The sequence below is a fragment of the Triticum urartu genome, chromosome 7 (genome assembly GCF_003073215.2).
Source record: "Triticum urartu cultivar G1812 chromosome 7, Tu2.1, whole genome shotgun sequence".
NCBI classification, from domain to species: Eukaryota; Viridiplantae; Streptophyta; class Magnoliopsida; order Poales; family Poaceae; genus Triticum; species Triticum urartu.
Genome location: NC_053028.1, coordinates 558,396,171 through 558,419,597, shown reverse-complemented (window position 1 = coordinate 558,419,597; position 23,427 = coordinate 558,396,171). Strand labels below are relative to the sequence as shown.

Genomic DNA, 23,427 nt, shown 5'->3' with positions numbered 1-23,427 from the left:
ATAGGATTTTTATATGTTGTTATATAAGCCCAAAGTGCATCATCTAATTTCTTAGACCAATTCTTCCGGGACCTATTGACAGTCTTTTGCAAAATCAATTTTATTTCTCTATTGCTAAGTTCAACTTGACCACTAGACTGAGGATGATAGGGTGACGCAATTCTATGGTTAACATCATACTTGGCAAGCATTTTACGGAAAGCACCATGAATAAAGTGTGAACCACCATCAGTCATTAAATATCTAGGGACTCCAAACCTTGGGAAAAATAACTTCTTTAAGCATTTTAATAGAGGTGTTGTGATTAGCACTACTAGTTGGAATAGCTTCTACCCACTTAGTAACATAATCAACAACAACCAAAATATGAGTATACCCATTAGAGGAAGGAAAAGGTCCCATGTAATCAAATCCCCAAACATCAAATGGTTCAACAGCAAGTGAATAATTCAAGGCATTTCTTGACGCTTACCGATATTTCCAATTCTTTGGCATTCATCACAAGATAAAACAAACTTACGAGCATCCTTGAAGAGAGTAGGCCAATAAAATCCGGATTGCAATACCTTGTGAGCAGTTATATCTCCCGCATGATGTCCTCCATAAGCTTTGGAGTGACATTTCCATTGGATTTATTCCTGTTCATGCTCAGGTACACAACGTCTAATAATACCATCTACTCCTTCTTTATAAAGATGTGGGTCATCCCAAAAGTAATGTCTTAAATCATACAAGAATTTTTCTTTTGTTGGTATGTAAAGCTCAGTGGTATATATTTAGCTACAATATAATTAGCATAGTCAGCATACCAAGGTGTACTATGAGAAACATTTATTGCAGCTAATTGTTCATCCGGAAAACTATCATTAATAGGTTATGGGTCATCAAGAATATTTTCTAACCTAGACAAGTTATCAGCTATGGGGTTCTTAGCTCCCTTTCTATCAATGATATGCAAATCAAATTCTTGTAGCAAATGAACCCACCTAATGAGTCTAGGCTTGGCATCTTTCTTTTTTGTAAGATATTTAATAGCAGCATGATCAGTGTGAATAGTCACTTTAGAATCAACAATGTAAGATCTAAATTTATCACAAGCAAACACCACTGCTAAGAATTCTTTTTCAGTAGTTGCATAATTTCATTGAGCACTGTCTAGAGTTTTACTAGCATAATGCATAATATTTAGTCTCTTATCAACTCTTTGTCCTAAAACATCACCAACATCATAATCACTAGCATCACACATAATTTCAAAAGGCAAGTTCCAATCAGGTGATTGAATAATAGGTGCTGAAATTAAGGCTTTCTTAAGTGTTTCAAAGGCTTCTAAACAATCATCATCAAAAACAAAAGGAATATCCTTTTGCAAAAGATTTGTAAGAGGCCTGGAAATTTTAGAGAAGTATTTGATAAATCTCCTATAGAAACCAGCATGACCGAGGAAACTACGAATACCTTTGATATCGTTAGGACATGGCATTTTCTCAATTGCATCCACTTCAATACCTCGTTCAGAAATTTTATGCCTGTCGTGGAATTGTCACGGCAGATGTCCTAGTGTGAGGACTTAGTCGTGAGGCTAGCGCATCTTTATGGCAGCTTGAGAGGGGTTGATCGGGATGAGAGACGCAGGGCGGATCAAAGCATAAGACAAGGATTTAGACATCTTCGGGCCCCGGGAAACATCATCTGGTAATAGCCCTACATGCTGTTTGTGGCTAGGTCTCATTATGCTCATGAGGGAGATGCCGCATAAGCCGGCTCTCTTCTAGTTGTGTCTAGCCTTAGCTATTATTTTCTTACTTGTCCCTCTTGGGGTGCCCTGCCCCTCCTTATATATGTTGAAGGGGCGGGTTACATGACTAGTCCTAGTAGGATTAGGATTACTCTATTACAAGTGGAGTCCTAGTCTTGCTTCCTTTGTAGGAGCATATTCCTTATGCCTTTCTTCTTAAGCCGACCCATCATAATGTGAGCCGGCCTTCTGGGCCTTGGGCTTTGTTATCCATCTGACCCGCCCGCCGGGTTACTAATGAGTCGTCAAGATCAGGTGGGTTATTTGTGAATCGCCAAGCTCTAGGCGGGTCACCAGTGAGTCGCCACGCTCCAGCCGGGTCATACATCTGGCGAGTTACACCGCGGGGTATATCCCGGACATTAGCCCCCAGTTTAATTTGGATTTATCCATGTTAAACTGATCTGCTACATAAACACAAGAACAAATTTGACAGGTTGTGCTCCGGGTTAAAAAAAATTTTGTAAGCCGGCACCTGATCATCCTTAAGTCCTTGTCATTTCCTTCTTTTGGACAGTACGGGTCAATAGACCAGCTTCATAATCAATTTGCTGACATTGGCTTCTCACAGAAATATATTGTGAAGAATATTTGATTCAGCTCCCAATGCTTGACAAAAATATTGGTCTTCAAATACTATCTGATTTTCAGCCGGCTTGAAGATGTAGAACTTGCCGGTTTATGATTACTACCATTGCCGGGTTATAAAAACTGATAATTCCGGATCATGATTGTTGCCAACGCCGGTTCATGATTATTGATGACGCCGGTCTATGATTGTTGCAGACACCGGGTCATAATGATTGGTGATGCCGGGTCAATCTGGTTTGCTCAAAACAAAGACTTTGAAAATATTTCTCCCTTATATTCGTGTTACCTGTAGCCCCCAAGTCTTGAGCAAGACAAAGTGATGACTTAAGACTTGCTTCAATATAAATATTACCACTTTGAAGAAATCCATGTTGTTCATCTCAGTCACTAGTCAAAACTGAATATTCCACATATGTAGCCCCCAAGTGCCGGGTTGTCATGATTGCAGCAGCCTGGGACTTATAATTGCCTTTATGCTCATAAAAACTTCAACCAGTGTAGCCCCCAAGGGCCGGATTATTATGCAATAATGAGCAGGGACTTTATAAATATGATCATGTATAGTTGAGCAGCGACGTGTTGCCTCCAAGGGACGGCTCAGTAAGATAATACTGAGCTGGGACTTTATATATACTTCATTGAAAATAACATCATATGATGCAACCCCCATCATGGGGCTTGAACCCACGTCCATAAGGTTAAGAGCTTTGTATTCTACCAACTGAGTAGATCTTTCAATATAATGGACTGAGGCTTGTGTACCTTGAATTTTTGACAGGAGCAATTGGTAGTCCCCAAGGGCCGGCTCATTACAGTGGGATGAGTCGGGTCTTCAATAAGTTGATCAAAAAATGACTTTACATTAGCTCCCAAGTGCCATGGTGCATGCTGGCAGTGACATGGGACTTGCATATTTGATGTAATCTCAATTTGAATAATGTAGCCCCAAGTGCCGGGTTGTAAGCTTGCAGCGACTCGGGACTATTCCCTCCATTGTAAAAATAAATCATGTCCATTAATAAAATAATAACCATTGCGCTGAAGCGACTTTGAAGATCTCCATCATAATATTGGCTATTGATAACCATAATAAAAATCAAGCCATGTTGGCTATTAAAGATTTGAATAATATAATCCGGTTTGGAAAACTGGTTCCTATGATATTGAATCATACTGTCGGTTTAGGATACCTGTGCAGTAAGGGTGATAACCCAATCTTTAGAAGCCAAAACTTCCAAATGTTTATGATTGTCATATGATGGCGACCTATTATCCAAAGTCAAGCCGGGTTAATCAAAACCACATATATGCTTCAGATATGAACAAAAAGTCTCAAGACAAACCCAAAAGACTGTTTTCAAAAAACTTAAGTCAAACAGAGAAAAAAATGAGGCTTCTGATTCGAATACGATCAGTAAACCGGACCAAAGGGGTTAAGCTAGGATTCGAATACGATCATGTAGCCCCCAGTGGCTTTGGCGTTGCGCTGATCAAGAGGATATCGACAGCTATGTTCTCTTTGGTTTGAATACGACCTATATTTGAACAGGAAGCCCCCGAATGACCTTGAGAGGTTTTTAACGACCTTGGTTCGAATATGATCCAAGTCGGACCCAAAAGGGGTTAAGCTATGATTGGAATAGATCAAGAAGCCCCCTAGTGAGTTTGGCATTGTGCCGATCAAGAGGATACCGACAGCTATGTTCTCTTTGGTTCGAATACGACCTATGTTTGAACAGGAAGCCCCCTAATGACCTTGAGAGGTTTTTAACGACCCTGATTCGAATACGATCCAAGTCGGACCCAAAAGGGGTTAAGCTAGATTCAAATACAATCAGCACCCAATGGTCTTTTGAAGCAGGGTACCTATGTTTGAGTTGTGCCTTGCAACAGACTCTCTTTAGTCCCTTTAATTTTTCCTGAGAACTCGAGCTTTGCGAGAGATAAATTCTTCTTGAACTGGAATTTCTTAAACTGGATATTGAAAGCTTCAAAGCTTAGTGGGGGACAGATTTCCCTTAAGCCAGATTTTAAACCGGCACCCTTTATTTTGAGCCAGAAATTTTCTAATGGCCCTTAAAGTTTCATCAATATAGCAGCAGCCTCCGGGACCGGGTTACCTTCCCTCCAATGACCCAGGGTCTTGAATCTCGCAATGTTTGATAAGTCATGTCATTGTAGCCCCTGAGTCTTAAGACTACTCGAGGAGTTGGCTTCGAGACTCTCCATGCTTGACCATGATATGACCAGTGGATTGCTGGAATATGTTGAATCTCAGCGGGTTATAATTGACCATGTCCATTGACCCGTCCGGTGTAGGCAAGGGCCATAGCTTGATGACCTCTTTTGTGATGATGAATTGTTCTGCATAGGAAATTGCACAAACGGGAGTAATTGTTCTCAAAGAAAATAACAATGTATCAATAAAAATTGATTGGACAGCTTTCACCTGATTTGTCTGGACGAAAAATGAGTTGTATATAACGTCCATAGATCACCTCCAGTAACTTCAACAATGATTTAGCCACTCTCTCATGGGTGCGGTAGAGGTGGTGGTTTAAAGCGCGGCACCGGGCGGCTCAAAAAGGGACCCTCCGGATCATGTTGACCATTGTATTTTTTTTCGTTGTGGTAGTTGAGCCATTAAACCTTTTTGCAGTTTGGCTTGACGTGATCAGCACTTGTCATTTGACTGATGTGATATGACCCGCCATGACCGCCGAACGATGCAATCACCTAGCTGTGGCCGACATGGACCCATTGTAGTGCGTGATTCCTCACAAGACGGATCATCCACGGCGGGCGGCGGCTCTCAGCACGACGACTTAGAGGTGCAAGGCGGGTCAACCGTGGTGGAGGCGGAGATACGAGCAACACACCGAAAACGCTGGAGTTTGGCCGTCAATGCGGAAACGCTAGATGTGGACACGATGACGCCGGTGGCCGACTGTCAATGCAGAGATGTTGGATGTGGACGCGACGATGCTGTAGGTCGGCCACGGACACGGAGATGCGGGCAACGCCGGCTTCCATCTTCAAGTTTTGGCTGCCGCATGCGTTCGTGAGTGTACGTAGAGGAATGTAGGGAGTAGTATAAGAGCAATTTGTTCCTTGGAACTAGCACGTGAAGGATTTTTATGAAGCCTTCTTGCGTGTTAATTTGGCCTTCTCTTGTTCGACTGATGTACAAGTTTCCACGACGGCGTCGGCTGTGGGGGCAGAGGCGATCCCGGGACGGGTCAGAAGTGGGTGCAGGAGCGGAGATCAGCAGAGACGGCCCGACGGTTCAGAAAGCGGCTTGGCGCGTGTGCCGGCAGGTGCGGCAGGAGGCGGCCGAGCACAACAGTCAGGTGGATCCGGCCAGCATGGACCTACATTCGGTAGCTGCGGCGGTTCACGGCAGAGGCTGCGGCAAGGGGCGCCGGCGGCTCGAGGTACGGCGGCAGCAGACCGCTCGAAACGAAGGCAAAAATCATATATTTGACCTCAGGGCGAAATCAAATCACAAAATGATCTGCTCTCGAAAAAATTTCACTCTGCTGACCCTTTCGTGTGGCGCCCGACAGCTAGGCGCCACACACCACTGTGCAGCGCCTCTGCCTTAGGCGTCGCACCTCCTGCCAGCATGGCAGCCCTGGTTGGGTTGCGGCCCCACAGACAGCAGTGCAGCGCCCAAGGGATAGGCGCCACACTGTGTAATGTGCAGCGCCTATGGCTTGGGCGCTGCACATTGACTTAAGCCGCATCGGGCCAGCCCCTCCCAGCAGTTCTTCCCCCTCTGAGCAGTTGCTCTGTTTACAGAGAGCGGCGGCAGCGGCGCTCCCTTCGGATCCCCCCACATCCCTCTCAGATCTGAAGTTTTGAGGCCCGGATTCGATCTCCAATCCCTCCTACTAGGTAAACTCCTCTGTTCCCTTTCTTTTTCTCCGTAAATGCGTTGTAATTTTAGGGATTTGCCCAAGATTAGGTGGAACCTTTGATTTGCTTGGTTTGGATCTTTGTTTGCCCAAGATTAGGTGGAACTTTTGACCCCCCCACACTATATGATTCTTGTTAGTGAAACCTAGATTGTAATTTTTTTTAGATATATATGAGATGCCTAGTTTTGTAGATAATTATGAGATGTTGAGTGTTGTAGCTATATGTGAGATGTTGAATTTTTTTAGATATATATTAAATGTTGAGTTTATTTGAAATATGAGATGTTGATTTACTTGAACACATATGACATACTAGATATATATGAGAATTTACAATCATTTATTCATTGTGTGAGAAGGAGATGTTGAGATTCTTGTAGATGAATACATATGAGATGTTTAGATGAACACATATGAAATGTTGAGTGTTTACCGATATTTGAGATGAACTCATATATGTTTATTGTTTGAACTTTGTAAGGATGGTTTGGCTTCTCGATGATGTCTACGACATGAAACACCGGGCCTACATGATGCGCGAGAAGGAGATGGTAATAACGAGTAATCTAAATATTTTGCCTTAAGTTGAAATTTACATGCCCTAAGATTTGTCATTACTTGTTTTTTGCAGAAGCTTGAACCTTTGAAGATTCGGTATCACGGGGTCTCTGGTCCTGCCATGCCTTACGATGAGCGGTACACACCGTACATCAAGCAGGCAGGACTACTCCCGTGGATTCAGTTGGTCAGCCGGTCCACGCCGAATCTGAACGCTCCACCGGTGTCCGCTCTTGCTGATCGGTGGAGGCCGGAGACGCATAGTTTCCATCTTCGGACTGGGGAGATGACCGTGACGCTCGAGGATGTCTCGTTGATCACCGGTCTTGCTATCGACGGGATGCCTCTCTGTATGAGCACCGATTCTGATGGGTGGCGCGAGCAGATGATTGCTCTTATCGGTATGGCTCCTACCGAGGCTGAGGCTGATGTAGAGGAGGGAGAAGAGAAGAATAAGAAGGAAAGGAAAGCATCCAGAGCTGCTTTCACGTGGATTCAAACTCACTTTGCGACGTGCCCTCCGGATGCCACTGATGACGTGATCCAGACACATGCTCGTGTCTACATGTGGTATGTTGTGTCGAGGACTTTGTTTCCTGACTCCACTGGCAAGAACACTCCATGGATGTGGCTGAAGGCGTTGACCGTCTTCGATAGCAAATGGAGCTGGGGTTCAGCGACTCTTGCTTACTTGTACCGACAGGTAGTTGGTCTGTTTTGTGATCAACTCATTTCTTCATTAGCAATGCAAGCTTGCTGTCAAGTTAACATTGTTTTTCTTTCATATGCAGCTGGACGATGCATGTTGCAGGATCACAGATAGTGCAGGCATTGGTGGTAATATGCTTCTACTTTCTGTATGGAGCTGGGAGCGTCTGCCTGTTGGACGCCCGAAGAGCGTCAGGTTTAATCCTTGGTATGAAGATGAAGATGACAAATTACGGCGCCCCACTTGGGCTTACAAGTGGGATGTGGTTTCCGAGATGACGAACAATGTCAATCTCATGTACTAGAAGTACGTTGCCGAGTTGGACACGATTACGCCTGAGCAGGTAACGAGGTCATTACTTCAGTCATTTCTCATGTTTGCCTAAAAAAATTCACCAATTTTGCATTGTTGCCCTATTTCATAGGTGGAATGGCAGCCATATGGCGCCGATGACAGACTTGGGTACACCCCGGAGTTTACCATCAACCAGATGTGCTTGCGGGATAGGGATCTCTGGCGTATGCGGTGCCCACTGATATGCAACTGGGCTGTTGAGTTTCATTTGCCACATCGCGTGTCTCGTCAGTTTGGTCAAAGCACTTCATAGGTAAGACAGCATGAACCGTATTGACTAAGCATCGTCACTCCTTGATTTTGCTAATGTTTGGTTTTGTACCATGCAGGTTGGACAGGAGAAGGCAGCGGAAGATAAAGGACTGGGACAAGCATCATGCTTCGTATGTTACCCGCTTCCAGTTTTGTGTGGAGGAAGCTCGTAGCAGTGCACGCGCCAAGCTTCGTGAGCATTGTCCACTTGCTTTTGATAACTACATACGATGGCTTCTTGAAAATACTCGAGTTGAGATATGCCCGCCGGCATATAATGAGGATATTCTTGAAGAACCCGTAAACTTTGAGGATCTATCAAAGGGGAAGTACAACAGAGATGTCAGGGTAGGGCACGGAGTCCCTGCTGTTCCGGTGATTAACTATGTGGTAAAGTGTTTCTTCTTTACTTTCCCGTTGGCCGTATTACACATGTTTGAATGGCTAACGTGTTCATTCTTTCTCATCCGCAGCGCACCGAGATCAAGAAAGCAGCTGATGAGAGCCAGTCTATTCTGGAGGAAACACCGGTTGGAAAAGGCAATGATGATGGTCCACTACGAGCATTCCTCAAGGTACAAATCGCATTCACTATGAGAGGTAGTCTATGTTGCGGAGTTTCATATCTTCCACACTTGTTCATGTTACAGCGTCAGGCCAGGAAGTTAAGGCGGTTATCGAATCTTCTCGGTTGCCGTGATCCCAAAATTGATGAACCATCTGCCTCTAGGTCTGGTACACCATCAGACCCCTCATCTCACCATCAGAGGGACGATGTGAGTTCCTCATATGCTTATCAGGATGATGAGGGTGCGGTCACCCAAGAGGTATGACTAATCCTTTAGATGTGATTCTCACTTGATTACGACGTCGGTCTTCACCATATTGTTTGATTGTGTGATAGGGCGATGAGCTTGATGATGACATGACTTTGGCGGACGCTCAACTTCGGTCCCCATATGTGTTCAAGCCTAGGCAGCCCAGACGCCGGTACACGCCCAACGACTTTGACAACAGAGGCAACCCAAAGGTGGTCGTAGGGACCTCGCGGATGGCTAGCTTGGATCATGAGGCGGAGGCGGAGGCGGAGGAGGAAGTGCAGGAAGAGGAGGCTCGTCCATCCAGGAAGAAGAAGATTGCCTGCAGGCGTGGCACCAGGAACACGCGCGGAAGGCATTAGTGTTTGTTACTATGGAAGTGCTCTCTTGTAGCCATTTCGTTAGGTTGATGAACTTGTTTGGTTATGTTATATGTTGGTGAACTCTTACTATTGTGGTATTTGTGTTGTCCTAAAAGATGTGATGTTCAAATTATTATGGTATCGTGGTATTTGTTCAGTTGAATTGTTCAGTGTTTGTGGTATTGTGGTATTGTGGTATTTGTTCAGTTGAATTGTTCAATATTTGTATTTGCCAAAATGGAATCTGTTTCTGCAGTTTGGCAGTTAACAGCACTGCAGCGCCTGACTGTCAGGCGCTGCACTGTACAATGCAGCGCCCAAAGCCTAGGCGCTGCACCTCACAGTGCAGCGCCCAAAGCCTAGGCGCTGCACCTTACTGCAAAAACAGAGTTGACAGCACATTCATTTCACCGGAACATCATAATACTTACAATGACTGCATCATCACAACAATTTGAACAAACAAAAATTTTATGCCGACGAGTTCATAACTTAAGACAATTCGAACTACGACATGGTTCACGACACATTCATTACAAATGACAAATGGTAGCTTGCCCTAGAAAATAGTTCACCAACATCTTACATGCCCTCACAAGTTCACGACTCGTGCACCGAACCGAAGTCCCTACTGAGTAGAGCGAGGCCATTTCCCCTTCTTGTCACGGGCCGAGTCCTCCTCTTGCGCCTCGCGAGCCTTTGCAAGCTTTCTTGCCCTCTCCTCCTCACGAGCAAGTTTCGCTTGGCGTGCCCTCTCCTCGTCTCGTTTCTTCCGCTCCATCCTCTCCTTCTGACGACGCTCTTCCTCCAAGCCTCTTCAAAACGATTCTTCGAACCGCCGTTGCCGCCTAAGACAATCTTGGTATTGGTCCTTTTTGACATCTTCTGGCACTTCAAGATCTATCCACGTGAAGTACTTGCATAGAGGAGGCGGTGACTGCATACAAAATTTTTGTTAGTGTTGACACACATTTGATAATAACATTTTACTTCTTGAGCTTACCGGTGGTTGGTCATAGGCGTTAGTTGGAACCGGATGAAGCCATGCCTACAAAACCGATAATTCTTGGTTAACCCTAACCCCCACTTAACAATAACACAATCCTAACCATAGCATAACCCTAACACCAACATCAAACACACATACCCCTAACCCTAGCATACCATGAAAGCCTAACCAACCCAAATTAGCAAAGAAACTTAACATCATTCAACAAATATTTGCAAATCCAATCCAATCCCCAAAGTAGCAAGATTTGAGCAAATGTGACAATTCCTATGGATGAAAACGAGGGGAACGTAGGAGATTACCTTAAGGGAGGGTTTGGCTTCGAAATCCATGGTCAAATACTCCGGATCTGAGGAGGATTTGAGAAGGGGAGAGAGGAGGGCAAAACTAGGGTTTCCCCAAAGTAGCAATATTTGAGCAAATGTGACAATTCCTATGGATGAAAACGAGGGGATCGAAGGAGATTACCTTAAGGGAGGGGTTGGCTTCGAAATCCACGGTCAAATACTTCGGATTTGCAAGATTTGAGAAGGATTTGAGAGGGGGAGAGGGGAAGAGAGGAGAGGCGCAAGGCTAAGGGTTTGTGTGGGGTGGGGTGTGTGGGGTGGGGGTGGGATGGGAGAGAGGGTGGGGCCAGCCTAAGTGGAACACAGACTGTGCAGCGCCCAAGAGCTAGGCGCTGCACATTACAAGTGTGGCGACTAAGTCTGAGGCGCTGCAGTGCTGTCTGTGGGGCCGCAACTGGACCAGGGCTGCCACGCTGGCAGGAGGTGCGACGCCTAAGGCAGAGGCGCTGCATAGTGGTGTGTGGCGCCTAGCTGTCGGGCGCCACACAAAAGGGTCAGCAGAGTGAAATTTTTTCGGAACGAGGTCAGTTTGTGATTTGATTTGGACCTCAGGTCAAATATGTGATTTCTGCCCGAAACGAAACCGCAGTCGTAACCATATCTGTCTCTGAGTCATGGCCATATCCAATTCCAGGTCGTGGCCCTTTTTCCTTTTTAAAAAAAAATACCCCTTGAGCCTTGATGCGTGGAGTAGATTGCTTCCTGTTTCCTTGATGCGTGGAACAACCGCAGCTTTCAGTCAATCCTTCCAAGTTTTGAACAGCGTGCCGGTGCGTTTTTTCCTCATGTGCACGTGTTGCCGCACATACAAATCGGTAAATCCTTCTGATTCGAACACAAGTTGTAGGTACGGATCAAATCCACCGTCTCAAGAACACGCCCCAAAAATTGATCTGGCTTCAAACCGCCGGATCGAAGTGTATGCCACAACGCGCAACGTAATCTTAATTTTTCTTCAATTCTTCTTCATCTGATCAACCCAAGTTTCTCGATCCCTGAAGAGATCCCTCCAAGAACTCAACACCACCGTGTGCAAGCCTCACGGTGGGCGCCAACTGTCGTGGAATTATCACAGCAGATGTCCTAGTGTGAGGACTTAGTCGTGAGGCCAGTGCATCTTTATGGCAGCTTGAGAGGGGTTGATCGAGATGAGAGACGCAGGGCGGATCAAAGCACAAGACAAGGATTTAGACAGCTTCGGGCCCCGGGAGACATCATCCGGTAATAGCCCTACATGTTGCTTGTGGCTAGGTCTTATTATGCTCATGCGGAAGACGCCGCATAAGCCGGCTCTCCTCTAGTTGTGTCTAGCCTGAGCTATTATTTTCTTACTTCTCCCTCTTGGGGTGCCCTGCCCCTCCTTATATATGTAGAAGGGGAGGGTTACATGAATAGTCCTAGTAGGATTAGGATTACTCTATTACAAGTGGAGTCCTAGTCTTGCTTCCTTTGTAGAAGAATATTCCTTATGCCTTTCTTCTTAAGCCGGCCCATCATAACGTGAGCTGGCCTTCTGGGCCTTGGGCTTTGTTGTCCATCTGACCCGCCCACCGGGTTACTAATGAGTCGTCAAGATCAGGTGGGTTATTTGTGAATCGCCAAGCTCCAGGCAGGTCACCAGTGAGTCGCCACGCTCCAATCGGGTCATACATCCGGCGGGTTACACCGCGGGGTATATCCTCGACAATGTCCCAAGAAAATACCTTCATTAACCATAAGTGGCACTTCTCCCAATTCAAGACGAGATTAGTTTGCTCGCATCTCTGCAAAACTCGATCAAGGTTGCTTAAACAGTCATCAAAAGACTTCCCAGAAATAGAAAAGTCATCCATGAAAACCTCAACAATCTTTTCACAAAAGTCAGAGAATATAGCAGTCATACATCTTTGAAAGGCAGCAGGTGCATTGCATAAACCAAAAGGCATACGTCTATAAGCATAAGTTCCAAAAGGACAGATAAAAGTGGTCTTTTCTTGATCAGGTTGAGAAACAGGTATTTGTGAAAAACCAGAATATCCATCAAGGAAGCAAAAATGTGTGTGCTGAGATAGTCTTTCTAGCATTTTATCAATAAAAGCCAGAGGGTAATGATCTTTTCAAGTTGCTTTGTTTAATTTTCTGAAATCAATTACCATTCTATAGCCTGTAACAATTCTTTGTGGAATAAGTTCATTCTTATCATTAGGAACAACAGTAATACCTCATTTCTTAGGGACACAATGAACATGACTTACACATCTACTATCATCTATAGGATAGATCATACCTGCTTCCAGAAGTTTTAATATTTCCATTCTTACCACTTCTTTCATCTTTGGATTTAACTGACATTGGTGATCAACAACGGGTTTAGCATCAAGTTCCATATTAATCTTGTGCTGACATAGAGTATATCCAATAGTAGCTCGGTGCTTCCTTAGAACTTTCAATAATCATCAAGAATATATCCAATAGCAGCTCGGTGCTTCCTTAGAACTTTCAATAATCTTTCTTCTTCATGTTCTAAAAGGTTAGCACTAATAATAACAGTATAAATCTTGTTCTCATCGAGATAAGCATATTTCAAAGTGTCTGGCAATTGTTTTAATTCGAACACAGGATCACCTTTAGGTGGAGGAGGACCTCCTAGAGTTTCAATTGGAAAATTGTGCTTAAGTAGAGGTTGTTGTTCGAACAAGATTCTGTCTATCTCATTTCTTTCATGCATATGTAAATCATTTTCACGGTCTAGCAGATATTGTTCTAAATGCTTAGTAGGGGGTACAAAAATAGAAGCAAGGTGTCGGTGTCAAAACCGGCGGATCTCGGGTAGGGGTCCCGAACTGTGCGTCTAGGCCGGATGGTAACAGGAGGCAAGGGACACGAAGTTTTACCCAGGTTCGGGCCCTCTTGATGGAGGTAAAACCCTACGTCCTGCTTGATTAATATTGATGATATGGGTAGTACAAGAGTAGATCTACCACGAGATCGGAGAGGCTAAACCCTAGAAGCTAGCCTATGGTATGATTGTTACATATGTTGTCCTATGGACTAAAACCCTCCGGTTTATATAGACACCGGATAGGGTTAGGGTTACATAGAGTCGGTTACAATGGTAGGAGATCCACATATCCGTATCGCCAAGCTTGCCTTCCACGCCAAGGAAAGTCCCTCCCGGACACGGGACGAAGTCTTCAATCTTGTATCTTCATAGTCCAGGAGTCCGGCTGAAGGTATAGTCCGGCCATCCGGACACCCCCTAATCCAGGACTCCCTCAGTAGCCCCTGAACCAGGCTTCAATGACGACGAGTCCGGCGCGCAGATTGTCTTCGACATTGCAAGGCGGGTTCCTCCTCCAAGTACTTCATAGAAGATTTTGAACACAAAGATAGTGTCCGGCTCTGCAAAATAAGTTTCGACATATTGCCATAGAGAGAATAATATTTACACAAATCTAATCTGCTGACGTATCCCGTAGTGTGACATCGCACCACGGCCAAGCCTTTATTCGATCCCACCTCAGCGTGTTATGCGAGGCGGTTTCCTTGGCACGTCTTGTTAAAGCAGAGATCGTGTCCCCTTATTCCGGGATTCTCATCAATACGGGTGTGGGTAACCCAACCGCGCCATTGATTACGGCGCTTGGGAGATAAGCGAGTTTTACCAGGCTGGTGGGGACGCATAGTCGCGTCCACCCATATAAGGGGATAAGGATCCACCTTTTCACCTACGCCTTCTTCCTCCTTTGCCTATCCATTTTCGCGCACTCGAGCTCCAGCGCCCAAGTCCGCACTCCCCACCTCAACCTTCTCCAGCCATGTCTGGAGCGGGAGGCAAGTGGATGGTCTCCTCCGTAACGGAGGGACACATCAAAAGACTAAGGAAGGCCGGATACTTGTCTAATGACATTGCGCACCGGCTTCCCGAAGAGGGGCAGCTCATCCCCACCCCTAGGCCCCATGAGAGGGTGGTGTTCCTCCCCCACTTCCTCCGCGGACTGGGCTTCCCTCTCCACCCATTTGTCCGGGGGCTCATGTTCTACTATGGCCTGGATTTCCACGATCTGGCCCCGAACTTTGTCCTCAACATCTTGGCGTTTATCGTCGTGTGCGAGGCTTTCCTCCGCATCCGCCCCCATTTCGGCCTATGGCTCAAGACTTTCAATGTCAAGCCAAAGGTGGTGCACGGCAACTAGGCGGAGTGCGGAGGCGCCATGGTGGGCAAGATGCCCAACGTCTTATGGCTCGAGGGCTCCTTTGTGGAGACCCTGAAGGGGTGGCAATCGGGGTGGTTTTACATCACCTAGCCGCGCGACCCTAAGTGGGTCGCAGCCCCCGAGTTCCGGTCCGGACCCCCAACGCGGCTCACGTCCTGGAAAGAGACGGGCCTGTTGTGGGGCAGTAAAGGAGAGGTGACTGTACTGCAAACATGCATCCAAACCCTGGTGGACAAGCAGCTCAAGCTTGTCAGCGTAGTCCAGGTTATGCTCATCCGCCAGATCCTCCCGTGTCAACAACGGGCCTTCAATCTGTGGGAATTCAACCCGGCGCAGCACCGAACTCTGAGCAGGCTCTTCGACACGATGTATGAAGATGCCTGGAAGGTTCTTTTCAAGGGCGCCGAGGCTCCCGCATCCGCTACCGAGGATCGCGGATTCAGCGCGCAGCGTCACGCTAACGCGGTAAGTTGTTTGTACCTTTTACAGGGTATTAGTTTTTCATAGTTTAACTCTATGCGGGATCTAAGCTCCCTGACCTTTGACAGGATTGGCAGGCGAAGTCCAGACAGATCGACTGTCCGGCTCCTTTGCCCGAAGGCCCAGCAGACGCTCGTTTGGCGAAGCTGCTGGTCCCGGCACCCTATGTGGTGCCGGAGAAGAAGGCCAAGAAGAAGGCCACGGGGACTCGAAAGAGTGCCCGGCGCCCGGAGGTGTCGGATTCATCATCCGACGACTCCAAGACGCACTCCTCCCACGAAGACGAGGAGGAGGAAGAAGAGACCTCTCCCCCTCCAGCAGGGGAAGGGAAGAAAAGGAAGGCCGCCCCAACTGGGGAGGCCGAAGGGTCCAAGAAGGGGAAAACCCTTCCTCCGGACTACTCCACCAATGCTGATGACGGCGAAGAGGAGTGGCCGCTCAGGGCCAAGCCCCTGGCGAAATCGTAAGTATCCGGATACCAGAGTAATCCATAGTATTCCTTTATTGCACAGCTTTCCCTTATGTCGAATATGATTATGCAGCCCACCCAAAGACCGGCTCGACGCGTCGTCGAGCGGTTCGCTGGACTCGTCGGATGTGAATTCGCTTCCGACGGCTTCCTCCCCCCGCCCTATGGACGATGCTGAAGCGTTGTCCCAACAGGTTCCAAGCCGGGAGGAGGTGGTCCTGGAGGCGCCGCAAGGCGACCTCCCAGACTCCAGGAGTAAAGGGGATAAAACCCCCCAAGGCTCCAAGTCCGGCTCTAGGCCGGACACCGCTCCGGAACCTTCAAAGGTTCCAGAGTCCGGTGAGCGACCTCCTTCCAAGAGGAGCAAGCCCTCCGTGCCGGTGACCCCCGTCCAACCGGAGGCGCCGGACAGTCCGTTGGAGGCGCTCAAAGGCGGTTCCATCGATGAGGAGCACCGCACCATTATGAGTGCGGTGGTCCAGAAGGTTCAGTCCGCCAAGAACGGACTGACTGAAGCTTGTGCTAGCCTTTTAACAGGCTTTGAGGTAAGTAAAGAATGTGTAAATAATATTACCGCATAGACAGTAGCCCCTGATGCTCTGTTTGGCGTTCGAGAAGAAAAGCCGAATAGAGGATCAAATAAAATTCGCAGGAGTCTAAAAAAGGAGTCAATATGCGTATGCAGGCTTCTCTGCTGGCGTCCGCCGCACTGACTGCAGAAGTGGACACGCTAAAGCAGAACCTCGAGCAGTCCGAGCAAGAGCTCGGGCGTGCCAAGAAGCAGCTCGAGGACGAGGAAGGTAAGAAATACCTTGTTTAAATATATATATAAAAGTGCAATTACAAAAAATGACAGGATTATCATGGCTATTGTAGGGGCCACGAATGAGGTGGCGACCCTTAAGCAAGCGCTGCTCGAGGCCGAGAAGAGGATGGCCACGGAGCGCACCGAGCGGGAGAAGTATTAGGCCGAGGTTGGCAAGGTGCGGCAAGATCTCCAGGCTCTCATGGAAAAACATGAGAGTTTGGAGCTTGACTCAAAGACGCGAGCGTCCGAGCTCGCGGTGGCTATTGAAAATGCCAAGTCTACCAAGGCCGAATCCCAGAAGACCCTCCAGGAGTTGGATGAGGTGAAAAAGACAGCGGCGGGTAAGGCATTCTTTATGCAAAGCAAACACATAAACGTGAGTTACTTGTTACTTACCCGAATCCGGAGCTCTCCAGGAGCGTTCGCAGATCTTCCCCGTAGCGTGTCCGATGCCGCCGCATTCTATCGAGCCGAGGAGGGCAGCTCGACAGAGAAGGTGTTCTAGTCTCAGTATGCTGAGGCCGGACACCCCGTGCCCCTGAGCGACTAGCTGAAGCAACTGGTCAAGCTCCACAAGGCGGCCAAACAGGCCATGAAGGGCCTCATAGTTCGGCTGTGGCCTGGAGAGGCTCTGCCTGGGAGCTATTTTGGGCTGGTGCGGCGGCTGGTGGCGGCCTGTCCAAGGCTTGAAGTCATCAAGTGCTCCGTCTGCATTGAAGGTGCCCGTAGGGCCCTTGCCCGTGCTAAGGTGCACTGGGGCAAGCTGGATGCTGAGAAGCTTGTGAAGGACGGGCCACCGCCGGGGAAGGAGCATCGCAAGCCCGAAAATTATTATAAGGATGTTCTGAAGGGTGCCCGCCTTATGGCGGATGAATGTTCCAGGGATGTAATTTTTGAGTAAAACTCGCTCGTTTTGTCCTGTGCGCTGAAAACTTGTTCATATGCGCTAAGCAATGCTGTTGGAATTTAAAATATTACCTTCTGTGCGGCTGTTTATCAATTCTGAGAGATGGCGAGTCATCGGCTTCTGCCCCCGTGCCGCTAGTGCTGGGGTGTTCGGGGATAAACTTGAGTGCTCTTTTTCCCATGTTTGGGTCCTTCGAGGGAGGCGCTCAACAGAACGAACAAGGAAATCGGACTATAATGCTTGAACACTCTCACCTAGCCATAGAATTCTATAATTTTAAATTTTGGCGAAGCCCCTGGTATTCGGAAGATCGAGTTTGGGGCGCTATCCACGCCTTGGCCGGACAGAGCCGACTCCTCGCTCTAAGCGGCATAAGTCTTTAGGGACTCGAAAAACCTCTCGAACAGCGACCAGCTCTCGCTTCATCATGACAGTCAGTTTTAGCTTTCTCTACTGAGGTGCTCGACCCAGCTCAACTGGGGCACAATCGCAGTAGTTATCCTAGTGCTACCTTAGCCGATATAGCGGAACGTAAGGCACCAAAACATAGGAGCCGGGCAAACCCAACTATTGACCCAAGACATGATTCGGAGCCGATGCATATAATGCTATAAGTTCGTGGTGCCGCACTTGTTAAAGTGTTCGGACTTCTCACACCATATTGAGGGGTACTAAAGCCCATGGCGTATTTTGGCCGTACCAAAGTGTACGGGTGCAACATGTCGTTAAGGAACATATATTTGTAAAAAAAGTAATGCAAAAATAGACAAAAGCTATGCACTGTTTATTAAAAAGGGCTGGGATCAAAGGAGAACGATACAAATAATGCGATAAGCAAAAGGTTGGACTATTTAACATGTCCGCTCCAGGGGCAGGCTGCGAAATGGTATGCGAAACAGGTATATTGCTTGTGATAGAGACCACCTGGGAGTTCCGTAATGCGGCATGGCTTGTCTGCTTCCCTGGTCCTTGCATCGTTTGTGCGGCAATTGAACTGCCGAACAGGCCTTCCGAAGAATGGAGTCCTGAAAGTAAGAGAAAATTAAAAAATCGGCAGCCCCTGGTGCGGTTTAAGCCGTGTTTCGGGCGTGCCATGATGGTGCCCCTCCCCCTGTACCCATGGTATTTCTAGAGCGTAGTTATGTACGCGAAGCACTGGTGTCGCATTTGTGCGAGGGATGGGGTTGGGGCCGCATTGCTACGCCTGCTCGGAACGTGCCAGGCGGTCTTGTTGTAGGTTACTCCAGGCGCGCTTGACGGTGTCCGGACGTTTAATGGCCGGACTAGAGAACTGCCTGGAGAGGCTGCTTTGTACTTCCGCTGCAAGGGCCACTGTGTGCTCCTCCATTCGGAGGGAGCGTTCGGTGTTTCCATTGACCGTAATTACTCCTCGAGGGCCTGGCATCTTGAGCTTAAGGTATGCCTAGTGCGGTACTGCATTGAACTTGGCAAATGCGGTTCGTCCGAGCAGTGCGTGATAGCCGCTGCGGAATGGGACTATGTCGAAGATTAATTCCTTGCTTCGGAAATTATCCGGAGATCCGAAGACCACTTCAAGTGTGACTGAGCCTGTACAGTTGGCCTCTACACCTGGTATTACGCCTTTAAAGGTCATTTTGGTGGGCTCAATCCTCGAGGGATCTATGCCCATTTTCCGCACTGTATCCTGGTAAAGCAGGTTCAGACTACTGCCGCCGTCCATAAGGACTCTAGTGAGATGAAATCCATCAATAATTGGGTCTAGGACCAATGCGGCGAATCCGCCATGACGGGTGCTAGTGGGATGGTCCCTTCGATCAAAGGTGATCGGACAGGAGGACCATGGGTTGAACTTTGGGGCGACTGGCTCTATCGCGTATACGTCCCTAAACGCGCGCTTCCGCTCCCTCTTGGGGATGTGGGTTGCGTATATCATGTTCACCGTTCGCACTTGTGGGGGAAAACCCTTCTGTCCATTGTTGTTTGGTGGCCGGGGCTCTTCGTCGTCATCGCTATGCAGCCCCTTGTCTGTATTTTCGGCATTTAACTTGCCTGCCTGCTTGAACACCCAACAATCCCTGTTGGTGTGATTGGCTGGCTTTTCGGGGGTGCCATGTATCTGGCACAACCAGTCGAGTATTCGGTCCAAACTGGACGGGCCCCTAGGATTTCTTTTGAATGGCTCTTTCCGCTGACCGGATTTATAGCCTCTGAATCCGGCATTAACTGCCATATCCTCAGCATTGTCGCCGTTAGTGTGGCGCTTCTGCTTGGTGCGACACGACCTGCCACTACTGTCCCTGGTATCCGAATTACCAGGGTTCTTGGTCATATTGTTGCTACGAGCAAGCCAGCTGTCTTCTTCCACGCAAAAGCGGGTCATAAGTGTCATGAGTGCTGCCATAGATTTCGGCTTTTCCTGTCCAAGGTGCCAGGCAAGCCACTTGTCACGGATATTGTGCTTAAAGGCTGCTAGGGCCTCTGCGTCCGGACAGTCGACTATTTGATTTTTCTTTGTTAGGAACCGTGTCCAGAATTGCCTGGCTGATTCCTCTGGCTGGTCCTTTAAGCTTGAGTGGGAGGTATTTGATGGCGTGGAGATCATCGCCACAGGCCATGTGGATATGAAGGAGATAATCCTCGATCCATACCGCAGGATCTGTTGTGCCATCATATGATTCGATGTTTACGGGTTTGAAACCCTCCGGGATTTGATGATCCATTACTTCGTCTGTGAAGCATAATGGGTGTGCGGCGCCTCTGTACTGGGCTATATCATGACGTAGCTCCAATGAGCTTTGTCTACTGTGTTCGGCCCTACCGGAATTGTGTCCGGCGTGACGGTTATCGTCTCGAGTCGTGGGGCGCCCACGCGATCCATAGATCGATCTTGTTTGCCTTGCCTTGTCCTCCAACATGTCTCGCAGGTCTAGCACATATTCCCGTGCCTTGGTACGAGGTGCGGCTTGAGTGGAGGGCCGAGAGGCCTCTCTGTCGCGGCCACGAGGTGGCCGGTCGGCCATATCAAGTGCTGGTGATGTAGGTTTAAGTGCTTCCTCCTCTAATCGGGGTAGCAACCTGCGCTTTGGGTAGCTCTTGGAGGGGCGTTCGAGTTTGTGCTCTTCGGCCGCAAGGACTTCAGTCCATCTGTCGACTAGCAAATCTTGATCAGCTTTAAGATGTTGCTGTTTTTCTTGAGGCTTCTTGCCGTGGCCATAAGCCTGCGTTGAAAACGCTCTTGTTCGACGGGATCCTCTGGCACGACGAATTCGTCATCGTCGAGGCTTGCCTCGTCTTCGGAGGGAGGCGTATAGTTATCGTCCTCGACCTATCTGTCTGCCGCTCTCTCATGAGGGTTGGCTTCTCCATCCTCCTGTGCTGAATCTTGCTGGAGGGGGTGTTCTTCGGCACTCTCCGGAGTATTATTATCTCCCATGCTGGAATCACCGTATTTACTTTGGCGGGATTTTGAGCAGCGCCGCTGACGCCGGCGCTTAGGCTGTTTCTTGGAGGGGTCATCCTCCGCTGTTCCATCGCCATCTCCTTCTTTTGGGGTGTCCACCATGTATATGTCATATGACGACGTGGCTTTCCAGGGCCCAATAGGCGCTGGTTCTTCATCATCTCCTGCATCGGCGTCCATACCGTCGATGTCTTCGAAGTCGAAGTCGAGCATGTCGGTTAAATCGTCGACAGTGGCTACAAAGTGGGTGGTGGGTGGGCTTTGAATTTCTTCATCGTCCGTATCCCAACCTTGCTGACCGTAGTCCGGCCAGGGCTCTCCTGATAAAGAGAGAGACTTTAGTGTCTTCAGAATATCGCCGAAAGGCGAGTGCTGAAAGATGTCCGCGGCAGTAAACTCCATGATCGGCGCCCAATCGGATTCGATTGGCAGGGGCGCGGAGGGTTCGGAGTCCGGCTCCTTGGAGTCACGAGTCTCGCGGAGTGCGGGGCTGGTGTTCGGCTCGATCGCCGTTGGGATCGTAGCCCCCGAGGCGGCGTCCAACCACCCATCCTCGATCGGCGCAGTTGGCTTCGAATTAAGGGTCGAAGCCGATGCGGGTGCGGCCTCCAGGGCACTGTTCGATGGTAGAGCTAGGTCATGCTCGTCGTGACAGTGCGGCGCGCTCGGCAGTGGCTCGAATCCATCGAGGATCAAGTCCCCGCGGATGTCAGCCGTGTAGTTTAAACTTCCAAATTTGACCTGACGGCCAGGGGCATAGCTTTCGATCTGCTCCAAACGGCCAAGTGAATTGGCCCGCAGTGCGAAGCCGCCAAAGACGAAGATCTATCCGGGGAGGAAGGTCTCACCTTGGACTGCATCGCTATTGATGATCATAGGAGCCATCAAGCCTGATGGCGATGACACAGAGGAACTCTCAATGAAAGCACCAATGTCGGTGTCAAAACCGACGGATCTCGGGTAGGGGGTCCCGAACTGTGCGTCTAGGCCGGATGGTAACAGGAGGCAAGGGACACGAAGTTTTACCCAGGTTCGGGCCCTCTTGATGGAGGTAAAACCCTACGTCCTGCTTGATTAATATTGATGATATGGGTAGTACAAGAGTAGATCTACCACGAGATCGGAGAGGCTAAACCCTAGAAGCTAGCCTATGGTATGATTTTTACGTATGTTGTCCTACGGACTAAAACCCTCCGGTTTATATAGACACCGGATAGGGTTAGGGTTACATAGAGTCGGTTACAATGGTAGGAGATCCACATATCCGTATCGCCAAGCTTGCCTTCCACGCCAAGGAAAGTCCCTCCCGGACACGGGACGAAGTCTTCAATCTTGTATCTTCATAGTCCAGGAGTCCGGCTGAAGGTATAGTCCGGCCATCCGGACACCCCCTAATCCAGGACTCCCTCACAAGGCAAATAATTTCTTCCTTACTAGGCAATTCTTTGTTATGAGGCTTTCTATTAAACTTAGAAAATTAAACTCATGAGATTCGTCACCAAAGCTAACATCGACAGTTTATTTCTCACAATCTATTTTAGCATTAATGGTGTTCAAGAAAGGTCTACCAAAGATAATGTGACAGAAGTCATCTTGTGGGGAACCAAGTACTAGAAAATCAGTGGGGTATTTTGTTTTCCCACACAAGACTTCAACGTCTCTAACAATCCCAAGTGGTGTGATGGTGTCTCTATTACCAAGTTTAATAGTAACATCTATGTCTTCTATTTCAGCGGGTGCTATGTCGTTCATAATTTCTTGATATAAGGTAAAAGTAATATCACTCATGCTAGCACCTATGTCACATAAACCATGATAACAATGATCTCCTATTTTAATGAAGACAACAGGCGTGCCAACAACGGGTCTATGTTTATCTTTCCCATCGGGTTTGGCAATTCTAGCAGCTTCACCAACGAAGAAAATAACATGGCCATCAATATTATCGACCAAGAGATCCTTAACCATAGCAACACTAGCTTCTAATTTGATTTGCTCAGGTGGTTTAGGTGCTTTGATATTACTTCTAGGAACCACATTTGAAACCTTAGCATGTTCTTTTATCTTAACTGGGAAAGATGGTTTCTCAAGATAAGCAGTAGGAACAACTTGATCAATATTGTACATGATAGTTTCTTCTTTAGCTATTATCGGTTCTTTAATTTCTTAATTAATAGGGGGATGATATTTAAACCATTTCTCCTTAGGGATATCAACATGAGTAGCAAAAGATTCACAAGAGGCTACTATCTCAGAATCAAGTCCATATTTATTGCTAAACTTTTCAAAAGCATCGGTATTCATAAAAGATTTAACACAATCAAACTTAAGCTTAATACCTGACTCTTTACTTTCGTCGAGTTCCGAATCTTCAAAGTTGCATTTAATTCTTTCTAAAATATCCCAC

General features: G+C 47.7%; 2 protein-coding genes across 2 annotated transcripts; both read left to right on the top strand.

Moving 5' to 3' along the window:
• The first annotated feature begins 6,423 nt into the window (after positions 1-6,423).
• Positions 6,424-7,880, top strand: LOC125519066 (protein MAIN-LIKE 1-like). Its single transcript, XM_048683954.1, has 3 exons — positions 6,424-6,860; positions 6,941-7,570; positions 7,659-7,880. The coding sequence occupies exons 1-3, from the start codon at positions 6,792-6,794 to the stop codon at positions 7,878-7,880; spliced, it is 921 nt and encodes a 306-aa protein (XP_048539911.1). The 5' UTR covers positions 6,424-6,791.
• A 304-nt stretch (positions 7,881-8,184) lies between these two features.
• Positions 8,185-9,498, top strand: LOC125522634. Its single transcript, XM_048687680.1, has 4 exons — positions 8,185-8,572; positions 8,656-8,757; positions 8,833-9,009; positions 9,087-9,498. Exons 1-4 carry the CDS (start codon positions 8,237-8,239, stop codon positions 9,360-9,362), a joined length of 891 nt encoding a protein of 296 aa, XP_048543637.1. The 5' UTR covers positions 8,185-8,236; the 3' UTR covers positions 9,363-9,498.
• The last annotated feature ends 13,929 nt before the right edge of the window (positions 9,499-23,427 follow it).

Excerpts from the sequence above, each read along its gene's own strand:
- LOC125519066 (XM_048683954.1), top strand. The coding sequence starts at position 6,792 with ATGGTTTGGCTTCTCGATGATGTCTACGACATGAAACACCGGGCCTAC. Across the intron at positions 6,861-6,940 it reads TGATGCGCGAGAAGGAGATG|AAGCTTGAACCTTTGAAGAT; the intron begins GTAATAACGAGT and ends TGTTTTTTGCAG. Across the intron at positions 7,571-7,658 it reads TTGCTTACTTGTACCGACAG|CTGGACGATGCATGTTGCAG; the intron begins GTAGTTGGTCTG and ends TTTCATATGCAG.
- LOC125522634 (XM_048687680.1), top strand. The coding sequence starts at position 8,237 with ATGTTTGGTTTTGTACCATGCAGGTTGGACAGGAGAAGGCAGCGGAAG. Across the intron at positions 8,573-8,655 it reads TTCCGGTGATTAACTATGTG|CGCACCGAGATCAAGAAAGC; the intron begins GTAAAGTGTTTC and ends TCTCATCCGCAG. Across the intron at positions 8,758-8,832 it reads CACTACGAGCATTCCTCAAG|CGTCAGGCCAGGAAGTTAAG; the intron begins GTACAAATCGCA and ends TTCATGTTACAG.